This window comes from Eutrigla gurnardus, assembly GCF_963514095.1.
Source record: "Eutrigla gurnardus genome assembly, chromosome: 16".
In the NCBI taxonomy this organism is placed as follows: domain Eukaryota; kingdom Metazoa; phylum Chordata; class Actinopteri; order Perciformes; family Triglidae; genus Eutrigla; species Eutrigla gurnardus.
The window spans coordinates 18489250-18503978 of NC_139927.1; the positions used below are offsets into that span (position 1 = coordinate 18489250).

General features: G+C 42.1%; 1 protein-coding gene across 1 annotated transcript; it reads left to right on the forward strand.

Annotated features, from left to right (window-relative positions):
- Window positions 1–1912: 1912 nt before the first annotated feature.
- LOC311026797 (NLR family CARD domain-containing protein 3-like) lies at window positions 1913–9406 on the forward strand (the record flags this gene model as incomplete). Its single annotated transcript, XM_084030495.1, has 7 exons — window positions 1913–1984; window positions 2656–4459; window positions 5351–5524; window positions 6343–6516; window positions 7835–7999; window positions 8690–8736; window positions 8871–9406. Exons 1-7 carry the CDS (start codon window positions 1948–1950, stop codon window positions 9404–9406), a joined length of 2937 nt encoding a protein of 978 aa, XP_083886621.1. The 5' UTR covers window positions 1913–1947.
- Window positions 9407–14729: the final 5323 nt, after the last annotated feature.

Below are 14729 nucleotides of genomic sequence, written 5' to 3' on the forward strand. Positions count from 1 at the left end.
GATTAGTGAGCATGCAAACTGTCTGTTCTAGATCACCAACAAATGAACTAAGGGTACAAACTTTACAAAACAATACATCAAACAGAAAATCAACTTGAAACATTAACATCATCACATTAAGTTTCCATCTTAAGCTCTTATGCCCAGATTGTTACCAGTCCTAGAAGGGTTGGTTGTTCCTCAAAGAAGGTTTCTGTCTTCAGGTTCCTGTGATGGAAAGTAGGATTTTCTAGCGAGCTGTGCCTCGACTAGGAAGAATTTTTTGGTAGCTTTGGAGCGGGAGACCAGGTGAGCTGGGTCTCTCAGTTGAAGCAGGCTCCAACAGCCAGCTTGTTTGGTTGTTTGGAGGAGGCTGCTTTGGGACTTAAGACATGTGCTCATGTCGAAATCCTAGGAGAAAGAGGTATGAGACCTCTCGTCCGGTCGGAATCGGTGGAGAAAGAGCTGGAGATGAGATGTGCTCAGGTCAACATCTCAGGACAAAGAGAATGATTCGCAGTTGCATCTTCAAAGTTCCACTGCAGTTGACCAATCGCAATGGAATCTGGAGTTTACAGTGGGGTGTCAAAAGCCCCTTTTAGACAGAGGACTACGCCGTGATGGCAGAAGGGTAGTCAAAATATGCTGTGAACTGGAGCGTTCAGATAGAACTTTGTTTCAATGGTGTCTGCGTTTAGATAGAACCTCGGTGTTGCGGAACGAGTGAGACGTCACATGGGCGGCCATGGTCTCGTCTATGGACTCATCGGCCGTGTGACGCTCGATGCATCAAAACAACTACGAAAGGTGAACTTTTGCTGTTTTTGCATGGCAGCCTTGTACGAGCATCTACCACTGTGATATCTTCTGTGCATCTACGCTTTGAGCTCGTTAAATCTGCCGGCAGGGTGTCGCCCTGGTAACATGTATTCACCACGTCACGTCTTTTCTGCCTCGGGTACTCGGAGCGTTTAGATAGAACACCGTATCGTCTCATCTCGACCTCTGTTGCCGTCTCAGAGGCGTAATATTCTGTTACGCCTTTCTGCCTCGGTGAGCGTTTAGACTGACGATGGGGCGGAATAAAGGCGGAATACTAAAAGGTAGTCTAAAAGGGGCTAAAGATAGTGGCAGAGATCCACAGGCAGATGGGGGAGGGCAACCCCACTGTGTGACTGTTTTCACAAAGTAAAGTTGTCCTTGAATTATGAAGCTAACTTTAGCAGCCCCTATGCCCCCAATGACAGCTGGGATCGCCCCCCCCCCCCCCGCGACCCTGAATATAGGATAAACGGTAGACGATTGAAGGACTTTGTTAGCAGCTTCACACCAGAATCCAGATGCAGGTCTGGTAAGGTTGCTCGGGGTGCCACTCTTCTGCTTGTGTTCAGATCCCATCCAAATATGGTCACTTCCTTCTCTGATTGCAAAAATCCAAGGTGAAAAATGCAAAACTCAACGCTTCAAAACCGTAGTCCACAAACCAACAGGTGATGTCCCCATGGCAACGTCCACTTCTGCTATACAGTCTGTGGGTTACTTACTCTTTAAACTTGGTTTTCTCCACAGAGTTCAGCGGACCTCAGAGGTTCCGTTTACCCAGCAGCATCAGACACACCTGGATTCCACATTTATGGTGTGTACATGTACAAGCACAGCTTTCACTATTAACCACATCAATTACAGATTAAATGCTAAACAGGCTCCATGCTGCTCAGACTGACACATGAATCCCATGTTGGGTTCTTTAGAGTTCATGTTCAGTTCATCCTTCTGTTCCAGCTGCTGGAGGAGAACATCGTCACTTTTGTGAAGAACGAGCTCATCAAGATCCAGAAGGTTCTGAGTCCAGATTACCCAGAATGCTTAGAGAGTGAGGACGAGGAGTTGTTGGACGGAGAGGATGAAGAGCTGAGGAGGAGCAGCAGAGAGGCGTTTCAGAAGATCACAGTACACTTCCTGAGGAAAATGAAGCAGGAGGAGCTGGCTGACTGTCTGCAGATCAGTAAGATGATTTTAACAGATTTAACATAGTGGAAAGAAGAGAAGGATTCATCATGGAAGACCTTCATATTTCCTAGACCCACGTCAATCATCAGCTGTCAGTCACCAGCTGTCAATCATCAGATGTGTCATTATAATGACGTAGCTTATTGAAAGTCCAGTCAGGTTACCGGGATCGTCTTTCCTTAGATCTTGATGAGTTCTCCTCCTCATCTTTCCTTCCCCTCATGACGTTTTCCCCCTCATGAGGAAAAGTGGTGAGGACATCATATTTTACTTTTCCACCTTAGCCATCGTCTTTCCATCTTTTGGTCATTTCTAGTCAGTTTTGATGCAATTTCCTTTCAAAACCACAAATTGACACGATACAAGAGGCACTTTCTTTCTACTCCGGTGCTCCACTGACTCACTGAGCTTTGCAGCTGCATTTCAATGGGTTATATCCTTCCAGTTCTGTTTGTCTTGTAATTTGTAAATTTGTCTGTTATTTTAATTTCTGTTGGATTCATCAGGTGCACATGATTTTGTCTCCAATAGTTATGATTTTATCATTTAAAAAGCTCATGAAGTCACTACTACTGACTATAGGAATACATCTAATACATGGATTGTTCATAGACTGTAAAAGGGGCTGTAGAATCCACTAACTGGGTTAATTTGTTGTTTATTCAGGAACCATTGGTGCAGTGTACCAACGTAAACTCAAGTTTCACCTCACGAAGAAGTTCCAGTGTTTGTTTGAGGGCATCACTAAAGCAGGAAACCCAACCCTCCTGAATCAGGTCTACACGGAGCTCCACATCACAGAGGGAGGGACTGCAGAGGTCAATGACGAACACGAGATCAGACAGATTGAAACGGCATCCAGGAAACCAGACAGACCAGAAACAACCATCAGACAAGACGACATCTTTAAAGGCTCCCCTAGAAGGGATGAACCAATCAGAACAGTGATGACAAAGGGAGTGGCTGGCATTGGGAAAACAGTGTTAACACAGAAGTTCACTCTGGACTGGGCTGAAGACAAAGCCAACCAGGACATACAGTTCATGTTTCCATTCACTTTCAGAGAGCTGAACCTGCTGAAAAAGAAAAAGTACAGCTTGGTGGAACTTGTTCATGAATTCTTCCCTGGAACAAAAGAAGCAGGAATCTGCAGGTTCGAAGACTTCCAGGTTCTGTTCATCTTTGATGGTCTGGACGAGTGTCGGCTTCCTCTGGACTTCCACAACAACGAGATCCTGACTGATGTTACAGAGTCCACCTCGGTGGATGTGCTGTTGACTAACCTCATCAGGGGGAAACTGCTGCCCTCTGCTCACCTCTGGATAACCTCAAGACCTGCAGCAGCCAATCAGATCCCTCCTGGGTATGTTGGCATGGTGACAGAGGTCAGAGGGTTCACTGACCCACAGAAGGAGGAGTACTTCAGGAAGAGGTTCAGAGATGAGGAGCAGGCCAACAGGATCATCGCCCACATCAAGACATCACAAAGCCTCCACATCATGTGCCACATCCCGGTCTTCTGCTGGATCACTGCTACAGTTCTGGAGGACGTGTTGAAGACCAGGGAGGGAGGGGAGCTGCCCAAGACCCTGACCGAGATGTACATCCACTTCCTGGTGGTTCAGTCCAAAGTGAAGACCGTCAAGTATGATGGAGGAACTGAGACAGATCCACACTGGAGTGCAGAGAGCAGGAAGATGATTGAATCTCTGGGAAAACTGGCTTTTGATCAGCTGCAGAAAGGCGTTCTGATATTTTATGAATCCGACTTGACAGAGTGTGGCATCGATATCAGAGCAGCCTCAGTGTACTCGGGAGTGTTTACACAGGTCTTTAGAGCGGAGAAAGGACTGTACCAGGACCAGGTGTTCTGCTTCGTCCATCTGAGTGTTCAGGAGTTTCTGGCTGCTCTTCATGTCCATCTGACCTTCATCAACTCTGGTGTCAATTTGATGGCAGAAGAACAAACAACCTACTGGTGGTCTAAAGTCTTCAGAAACAAACCTAAACTAACACATCTGCACCAGAGAGCTGTGGACAAGGCCTTACAGAGTCCAAACGGACACATGGACTTGTTTCTCCGTTTCCTTCTGGGTCTTTCACTAGAGACCAATCAGAAACACCTACGAGATCTGATGACAGAGACAGGAAGTAGCTCACAGACCAATCAGGAAACAATCAAGTACATCAAGAGGAAGCTTGATGAGGATCTGTCTCCAGAGAGAAGCATCAATCTGTTCCACTGTCTGAATGAACTGAATGATCGTTCTTTAGTGGAGGAGATCCAACAGTACCTGAGTTCAGGACATCTCTCCCCAGATAAACTGTCTCCTGCTCAGTTGTCAGCTCTGGTCTTCATCTTGCTGTCATCAGAAAAACGTTTGGATGTGTTTGACCTGAAGGAATACTCTGCTTCGGAGGAGGCTCTTCTGAGGCTCCTGCATGTGGTCCAAGCCTCCAGCAAAGCTCTGTAAGTTTAGTCTTTATCTTGAGGTTTCTGATAAACATCGCATTGGCTGACATTTCCTCTGCTCCTTTTTGCTGCTGCCACTGAGCAGTGCACAGCAACATGACAAAGAACCTGATTGGTGTTCCTGTGCATTTGATGTGCTGACTGGCTCACAAGTAGAACCTAATAGAACCATGGTGGTTAGACTTTGGAATAGAACCCTTTTGTTTCCTAAATAAAACACCTCACATAATGTTACTAAGTTGTCACAGAATAAGAATATGTGAATAACTCAATTATGACAAAAATGTCAGCTAGAACCTCATAATTCCAAGTACAAACAGTTGTTTGTTATTCACAATGTATATCACAAATGTATGATTCCTCTTTAGACTCAGTGGCTGTAACCTGTCAGAGAGAAGCTGTGAAGTTCTGTCCTCAGTTATCAGCTCCCAGTCCTCCAGTCTAAGAGAAGTGGATCTAAGTAACAACAAGCTGAAGGATTCAGGAGTGAAACTGCTGTCTGCTGGCCTGGAGAGTCCACACTGTCGACTGGAAACTCTCAGGTCAGAATGAACTACTTTGAGAAGTAGTTATTCAAATTTCAAAGTTATTAATTATTGTCATTTGAGTAGAAAGCCCTTTATATTGAGACTGAGTAAAGGATCGGTTATATGTTCCTTTTCAAAGGATGGAGCCCCTTTTTATTGATTATATGAATAAACCTATCAATATCAATAATTGTATTGATATTAATCATCTATTAATAATCAAATCTGCTCAGGGTAGTGCCCCAACAAAAATAATCAATGGTTTTAAAGGAATACATACAAAAATGTCAGTTAGAACCTCATAATTCCAAGGTTAACGAACAGTTGTATTTTTATTGTTTTATCACAAATTTCTCTTCAGACTCAGTGGCTGTAACCTGTCAGAGAGAAGCTGTGGAGACCTGTGCTCAGTTCTCTGCTCCCAGTCCTCCAGTCTAAGAGGTCTGGAAGTTAGTAACAATGACCTGCAGGATTCAGGAGTGAAGCTGCTGTCTGATGGCCTGAAGAGTCCACACTGTCGACTGGAAACTCTCAGGTCAGACTCAACTACTTTCAGAAATGTACCCAATAAGCTTTTAATGCCTACGTTTACATGCACCAAATATTTTATTTTTTTTGCTCTTATTCCTAATAAAAAAAAAAACGAATCTGTTTACACGGCTGATGAAACATTGGTTCTGCTGGTAATGAATTGCCAGCAAAAGAAAAAAATCACTAAAGAAAACAAATCTCTTGTCAATACCAAACTTCTTGTTTCTCTTTTCCCTGCTGTTCTATGTTTTAATAGTTTTATTAATCCAGCTGGTATTTATAAATGCTTTTGTCTTCATGAGGCTATGAACTCAGACAACTCAAACCAAGCCAGCTTATGCTAGCTTCCTATTTGTTCCCAATGTTGCCATACTAATCATAGGATACCAGTGTTAGCTGGCTAGTATGGTAGCTAATAATGAAAATAAACCACTTACCAAGACTGAACTTGTCTAGCATTTGTCCTGCTGTCTTTCACAAGACCTTCAAATTGAGGACGTTGCGTTTCCTCTGTTCATTTTTTTGCTGCTGCCACTGAGCAGTTCACAGCAACATGACAAAGAAGCAGAACCGGATTGGTCTTCCTGTGTACATTTGACATGCTGATTGGCTCACAAGTAGAGTTGTGTAGTAGAGTCACAAGTTGGAATAGAACCTTTTTGTTTCCTAAATAAAACACCTCACATAATGTTACTAAGTTGTCACAGAATAAGAATATGTGAATAACTCAATTATGACAAAAATGTCAGCTACAACCTCATAATTCCAATTACAAACAGTTGTTTGTTATTGTTTTATCACAAATGTATGATTCCTCTTTAGACTCAGTGGCTGTAACCTGTCAGAGAGAAGCTGTGAAGTTCTGTCCTCAGTTCTCAACTCCCAGTCCTCCAGTCTAAGAGATGTAGACTTGAGTAACAACGTCCTGAGGGATTCAGGAGTGAAACTCCTGTCTGCTGGCCTGAAGAGTCCACACTGTCGACTGGAAACTCTCAGGTCAGATTGAACTACTTTGAGAAGTTTAACAATTAAGCTTTCAATGATACGTTTACATACACCAAATTCAGTTTTTTGCTCTCATTCCTAAAAAGGCACTTTTCCTACTAATCTATTTACATGGCTGTTGAAACACATGTTTCTGCTGGCTTGAATGAAAAAACAAGAAAACAAAACCCTCATAAAAACCAAACTTCTTATTTCTCTGCCGTTCGACGTTTTAATAGTATCATAAATCCAGCTGGCGTTTATAAATGCTGTTGCCAATGTCAGTCTACGTTTGGGAACGTCACTCGAACATGAACATGTGAGCCTGAACAACAACACCAGTGTGTCTCTGCTCTCAAGGTGGAGCCAATTTGAACCACTTTTTATACGGTTGAGTATATTGTGTTTTATATTCAATTAACTAATATTATTGTCACAGTGGCTGCAGCACCAGGGAGGACCCACATGCAGGGGGGTCCTCCCATCTGAAGGTATGCAGATGCAATGAAGACACATTATTATGAACCCAACTATTGATGGCCAGCAGAGAGAATGCAGCTTTAAGGACCTTCAGCCTTGACTTCACTTTTCTGAACTGGAGGTTGACGCCTGATTGAACATGCTGCAAGGGCCCTATTGAAACTGTAGGAGTTCTTATTATTGGTGTGCACATGCGGCCTGGTGAAAAATGTGAGATTTTGGAAGTTTTGTATTCGGCCACAAAAAAGTGGCTCACTAGCGCCACCTAGGCCACGTCCCTTACACAGTAACTCCAATTGACATGAAATTCGCCACACAAATGCAGCTGCATGTGCTCTACAAAATTGCCATTGGGACTACTAAAGTCCGCCTCCTGAAATGTTCCGCCATCTTGGATTTTGTGAAAAACACATTTTTGCTCATTTCTATGAAAATTGGTGTGGATAGGCATTAGACAAAGTTCTCAACACATATGTTGACATCTCTACATGAAACATATGAATTTCCTTCACCACAAAACTCTAAGCTATTAACCCGGCTGCAGCGCTCCCCGACTCACGTGTATTTGCGAGGGCCTGTTCATCACTGCGTGGACTTTTTATTTTAGTTTTATTATTAGAGTGCTTGTTATTTATAATTCCTCCAGTTCAATATTAAAACTGACAATACACATTTTGAAATGCTATTGAATTACAGGCCCTTTTTCCTTGGTAATTGGTTTAAAATCAATAGCCAGATCTTTGTTGGTACACCAGGTCTGAAGACAGACCACATAGACGGTTTCACTTCAACACTTCAATTTCTCTATGTAATGTCCCGAAAAGTGACAGAAGTGTGTGTGTGTCTTTAGTCTGTCAGGTTGTCTGATCACAGAGGACGGCTGTTCTTCTCTGGCCTCAGCTCTGGACTCCAACCCCTCCTACCTGAGACAGCTGGACCTGAGCTACAATCATCCAGGAGACTCAGGAGTCAAGCTGCTGTCTGCTGGACCACACTGGAGACTGGACACTCTCAGGTGAGGACTGATGGACAGACATCAGACAAGATAATTTGGGATTTCTGTAAACATAAAATGAGTCCATGAAGGTTAAACCTTGGATTCAGTTGGTGAATAAGGGATTGGAAGTCATGTTTCTCCACAGTGTAAACAGGTCCATGCTAATGTGTCCAGCTACAGTCTGTTTATTATCTGAGTTTCCAGTGATTTGGCATCATATTATCGTAGTTGATCAAATAGTTGGTAGAGCAGGCTGCCACTGGTTGACTTTTCAGATGCACGTTATTGAGTTAACCTGTTCAATTAACGTTCCTTAATGTTAGACAGGCAGGACTGATAGCGTTACTGCTACTCGACTTCATCGGCACAACTTCAACAACTTCATTAGCCTTCCCTGCTTGTTAGCTTTGTACACTAAATACTTCCAAACAACACTTTTGCTTTGTTCATTTTCTACTAAAACTGGTAGCAAAGGCCCTCCAGCAGCTCACTAGCTGTGTTCAGTCAGCTCAGTGTTGTTAACGTGAACTAGCGTTCATCTAGGATGGAGCTGTGTAGCTGCCTCTCTGCAGCGCTGCTGTGCGAAGTTACATGTAAATTGGCTGAGACATAAAAATATCACTACTTTTGCAAGTTATTTTCTGAGTATGGATTTTTTGACAACCCTATGGTGGACATGATTGGAGGTGTTTGAATGTCTTTCTGCAGGGTGGACCATGGTGGACAGCAGAGACTGATACCTGGTCTGAGGAAGTGTGAGTATGTTTTAAGTAACTCTGCTGCACCGGATTTCCATGTGTTCATGTGGCAGTAAAGTATGTGGACGTACTTTAGTCGGAGACAGAGATGGATGATAACCTTAAGCTGTATTGTTTGTTCTCTCCATCAGATGTCTGTGAACTGGAACTGGACACAAACACAGTTTACAGGAAGCTCAAACTGTACGACAACAACAGGAAAGTGACACGTGCTTTCATCGACCAGTCATATCCAGATCATGCAGACAGATTTGACTCATGTCCTCAGCTGCTGTGTAGAGAAGGTCTGACTGGTCGCTGTTACTGGGAGGTGGAGTTAAGAGGAGATGTTGACATATCAGTGAGTTACAGAGGAATCAAGAGGAGAGAAGACAACTCTGTGTTTGGATGGAATGACCAGTCCTGGAGTCTGACTTGCTCTGGTGGTGGCGGTTACTCTGTCTATCACAAAAACAAACATACACCCATCACCTCCACCTCCTACTCCCCCCCCTCTGGTGTGGTAGCAGTGTATTTGGACTGTCATGCTGGAACTCTGAGCTTCTACAGAGTCTCCACTGACCAACTGATCCACCTCCACACCTTCAACACTACATTCACTGAATCTCTCTATCCAGGGTTTACAGTCTGGTCTGGATCAGCATCTCTTCGTCCTCTTTGGGTCTGAAGCTGTGTTCACACCGAATGTGGAGCTAGCCAGATATCCAGCCAGATATCCAGCCAGATGTGAGCCATATAACTTTAAGCAGGAATGCTGCAGAAAGTTATGCTCACATTTTGGACCAAACTCAGAAAAATGTAACAGTTAACACACATCAGTTATAATGAACATGAAATTTCAAACATGCTGGCAAATATCCCGTTTTTATACAATGATGAACAGAGAAGTTACCACAATGCTGAAATTAACCCTGTTGTTTTGATGGACCAGTACTTCCCTTATGTGGTCAGAGTTAAGGTCGGTTCACTCATTGATCTGACAGCATCACACAGGATAAAAGCTTATATAAGTATTTCCCAATTATGTTTGGTTTAGTTTGATCAAGTGTGTATTTTTGCGTCGAATCAAAAGTTAATTTAAAAATAAAAGAGTATAAGGTGGGTCACTTAGGCTGTATACATACTACACCTTTCCGTTGACAAATCTCAATGACTTTGACTTGTGTCACATTATGCCGAAATTAATTGTGGTTCCGCTCCGTTGCATCGCTTGCGTGAAAAAAAAAAGTTGAGAAAAGTTCAACTTTTCAGGCGCCTACAGATCTGTGAATGTGGCCTAATTTCCCACTGAAGTTACACAGAGAAAATGAAATAATATTGAGACAAAAAAAAAGGTGGTGGAGATGAGAAAGAAATGGGTAATTTACGTAGCTAAAAAAAAACCTTGTGTAAATTAACAATGCACTCTCAGGATGCAGGAAACCGAGGACAGAAGATAGAAACAGAAATAATTTATTAGGCTAAATGTTTCAGGGGAAATTGAAATGCAACATCAGCAAGAACAAACAAAGTTAATGTACCTATGGTATATTTTGGTGATATATTCTACTGCAGTAAGGGTTTGAAGTGGAGTTCTTTTATCATGTGCTATTGTTCAGGTTAAGTATCTGAATACTGAAGTCAATGCATAATGTCATTCAACTAGAGGACGAGTGACGAGGAACGTCCAGGTTGTTGTTGGGTGATGAAAAATGGCTCCACCCATCCATTAGTTTGTATAAAATGAGTATGTCACCTCAGCTAGACACCAGAAGTTTTTGGTTATCATTTGTGTTTGGATGTAAATTTAATCAATTTTTAAGGCAGACAGGCTGTGTTCAATGTTTTACCTGTAAGCTACGGTGTGATGTTGTCATGTAAATTTAAATTTCAAGTCTTAGTCTATGAATGTGTAGCTGACACATTAGAACTAAACAAAGGATTTTAGAGTGACTGAGTAATGAAACAAATAAAATAAAATGATATTTTCTTAGTCTGCAGCATTCCCTTGCCTTATTTACGACAACAGTTTTTATATTCTTAGTAACACTCCGTTATAACAACCTGAATTGCTTGACTGCAGTATGCAACACATGATTGGTCCTTTTTTGTGTTTCTATATCTTATTTTTCTCATTCTAAGATGCCGAGATTGAAGGGACACAGAATGAGGCGTTTCCCTAAGGAGGCGGTTCCCTCAGACATCAAAGGTATGCCGCAGGATTTGATTGGCTGCATAGTGCTGATAATGTGCTGAAGCCAAGGATAGTTGGTAGCAAGCGTTGGGAAGCGAGATAATGGGACTAAATTGTGAACTTTTGCAGCCTGATGAGGCAGCAGGTTAACCAGTTTTTGTAGTTCTTCTGTATGTCGATATGGAAAGAAGATGATGTTTATGTTTCACTTTTCAAATGTTTTGCCTTGTTGCAAACCAACTATACATTTCTTAACTGTTTACCAAGCTACTGTTTACGTTCATAACAGCAATTGACAGCTATGCTTGCTCAGGTGATGAAAGCTGACCATGCTAGCTAGCCAGCTAACATGATATTGCTAATAATAGGGAACATTAGCATGCTACGTTCTAACACTGCCGTTGGCTTTGTAAACGTTACCAACGTAACACATAAAGCTGACACTGTTTGTGATTAACTCCTGTGTGGTGTTGATATATTTCTGTTACACAGCCAATGTTCACGAGTCTGGTGGACCCACCGCATTAGCTCTGTATAAAATCCATACAGCCATAAAAAAATAAGTAAAAATACTTAACAGATGTTTACTTCATCTCAATTACAACCAATATAGATGGCTTATATGGTCAATATTTGACATTTGCCTCTGTTAGATCTTGAACAAATATGAATGAAACAAGGTTTTTCACCTCTACTGATGTTTAGTGAACAAATGTAGTGTAGTGTATTAAATATGATAGCAAAATAAACAGACAACAGGCAATACACCATTTTAAAACACAAATTCAATGTCAGGTTAAAGATATCAACACTTTCCGCTGCTCTTGTATAATCATTGGCTGTTGCATCAGTACGGTGGCCCAGAGGTGTCAGGCCAAATACAAAAGCTGCAACACAAATACAAAAGCCACAACACAAATACAAAAGCCGCAACACAAATACAAAAGCCGCAACACAAATACAAAAGCTACAACACAAATACAAAAGCCGCAACACAAATACAAAAGCCACAACACAAATACAAAAGTCACAACACAAATACAAAAGTCACAACACAAATACAAAAGCCGCAACACAAATACAAAAGCTACAACACAAATACAAAAGCTACAACGGAAGTGACCTAAAACACGGATAAACTCAACTTCCCAAAATGCATTGCGGCTCGTCTGACTTCTGAAAAGTTTTGGATAATGGCGGACGATTGCGGTGATTCTGGCGACAGTCAGCAACAAACCGCGTACACATGTAAGTATACTGTAACAGGATTTTTATGTTTCCAGCTGACTTTTAAATCGTATTGATAATGAACGTTACTTTATTGTTGTTGGAATTGTACGTTAACGTACGAATCGAAGGTCCTGCTAGCCGGCTAGCCTACAGACGGTAATTTACCATAGAGGTTAGCGAGCGTAACCGAAGCGGCAAATGTGCCGTTTTTACCGACGTTAACTAAAAAGATAGTGCTTATGTTAAAACGTGGTTATATATTTACTAACGGTGGTAAATAACACGGTGCATCATTGTTGGTTAAAGGGAGGGATGCAGACACCGGGCGCCTCATTCAGTGGAGGGAACGATGAAGAGACATTCACCGGCAGGAGGAATGCTGCTCTGAGAGGCTTCATTTAAGAAAATGTGGTGTTAAATGTTATAATTCTCATATGCAGGGCTTACTACTGGTGCATATTTAGCTACTCAATGATATAAGGTTGAAAACCAGCGTATATAGACGGGAGATGTCCTGCTCTCCTGAGATGTCTACCTGAAACGTTCTGTTGAACAGCAAGAAATCATCAATGTGCTGTAACACTTTTCTATGTACTGTTCTTCATATATGGATGTTTCTTAAAGAACAGCGGTGGAGGGAAGGTGGAGCTGGATGAGCTAAGAAGAAGTGGGAGACCCTCAAGCAGAAATACAAGGTGAGTTGTAAGCAGTTTAAAGTATTGAACTCTACATGCTTGATGTGAAGCATAAAAGAAACAAGATGAAGTTGTCTTTCTTATAAATAACCAGGCAAAGTCAGTGCTGGGTAATATCTACAATGTGTTCAAACATCAGAGTCCATTAAGTTGGTCCCATGTGGAACAGTATTACAGTACATATTATATTTATATATGACTAGTGGTGAATAGTTGATCTAAACAATGATTACAAGAAGTGTTTGTATATGTTGTTTAAAGGAACTGACAGTGTCAGCACTGAGGGAGGAGAGGTCACTGCTGCACACTGGAAGTGTTTGTTGTCATGGATGAGGTGATGGAGCAAAGACCTGCTATTACCCCACTACACCCCATCTCCTCAGCCATGATGCCAACCACTGCAGCAGGGTCTCTCCTCCAGAGCAGGAGGGAAATAGACCTGCAGGCCTAAAACATGAGTCAACAATCATATATATATTCAGATATTTATTATTTAGATTTGTACAGATCATCAGATATATTCATAAACAGGAAACATTTGACTGTAAGAACTTATACCGTGTGGTATTACTTATAAACTGCACTACTGATAAACAAAAATAAAACCTCAACAATAGTCATGTTCCTGCAACACAGGGATCTGGACATTTGGAGCAGACACTGCAGCTACGAGCCTCTGATGATGTCCCAGGACTGCTGGAGACTCTGAGGATGTCCCAGGACTGCTGGAGACTCTGATGATGTCCCAGGACTGCTGGAGACTCTGAGGATGTCCCAGGACTGCTGGAGACTCTGATGATGTCCCAGGACTGTTGGAGACTCTGAGGATGTCCCAGGACTGCTGGAGACTCTCGGGATGTCCCAGGACTGCTGAAGTGGCTCGTTGGCTTTGTTGCAGTCACCCCCATCACCACCGTGGAAATATGGACATGGAACCCATCCGTTTTTTTTTCTTCAAGTTTTATTGATCACATGTTTTGTAAAAAACAGCATTCTTTACATACAGTGAAATTAAAAGGGATAAAGTAATCCGTCTGTCACTGCAAAAAAAAACAACAAAAAAAACTAAGACTTGTATAAATAGTAATGTATTTAAAAAAACAGGCATCTACCTAAGGTGATGCTATATAAATAGCTGATAAAAAAAAGTATAGTATAAAAAATGAGTTAAAAAGTGCAGGTGTTTTTTTTTGTGTGTTTTTTTTTTAAGTGCATAAAGTGCCAATTAAAGTCCATCATGGTTGAGAAGTCTGACTGCCTGCAGGAAAAAGCTCTTCCTCAGTGTCTGTCCTGGCCTTTATGCAGCGTTGGCGTCTGCCCGACTGCAGCAGGGTAAAGAAGAGATTTTCCTGGCTCTCAGCCTCACCCTCTTGCTGTACGTTTCCTCCAGCGTGGTGAGGGATGCCTTGATACCCTCTGCAATGCAGCTCGGTCCCGTGCAGTGCAGCTTCCATAGCAGGCTGAGGTACAACCTGTGAGGATGCTCTCAATGGCTGCAGAGTAGAAGGTCCTCAGGATGGAGGGGGAAACCTTAAACTTCCTCAGCCGCCGGAGAAATTACGTAAACTATATATAAGGTATGTTCTGTTAGTAAGCAGTGGACGAGGTTCTCCTTGGAACGCCTTGAAAGACGGAGGTCCTTCCTTAAATACCCTCCCCCAGCGGGGGAACATGAGTATTGACCTGCAGTACAGCCCTCTGGCACCAACCTGTAACAGAAAACACAAGATATTACATTTATTCTGAATGTTTTCCTGTTGATTTGTTGATGAACAGTACTTATTTCTTATCATACACGTATTGCAACCTGTATATATAACATGGATTATTTGTCTAATAAATTATTCACTAATAGCCAACTACTTGTTTTTTTTATCCCACCAAACTCATAC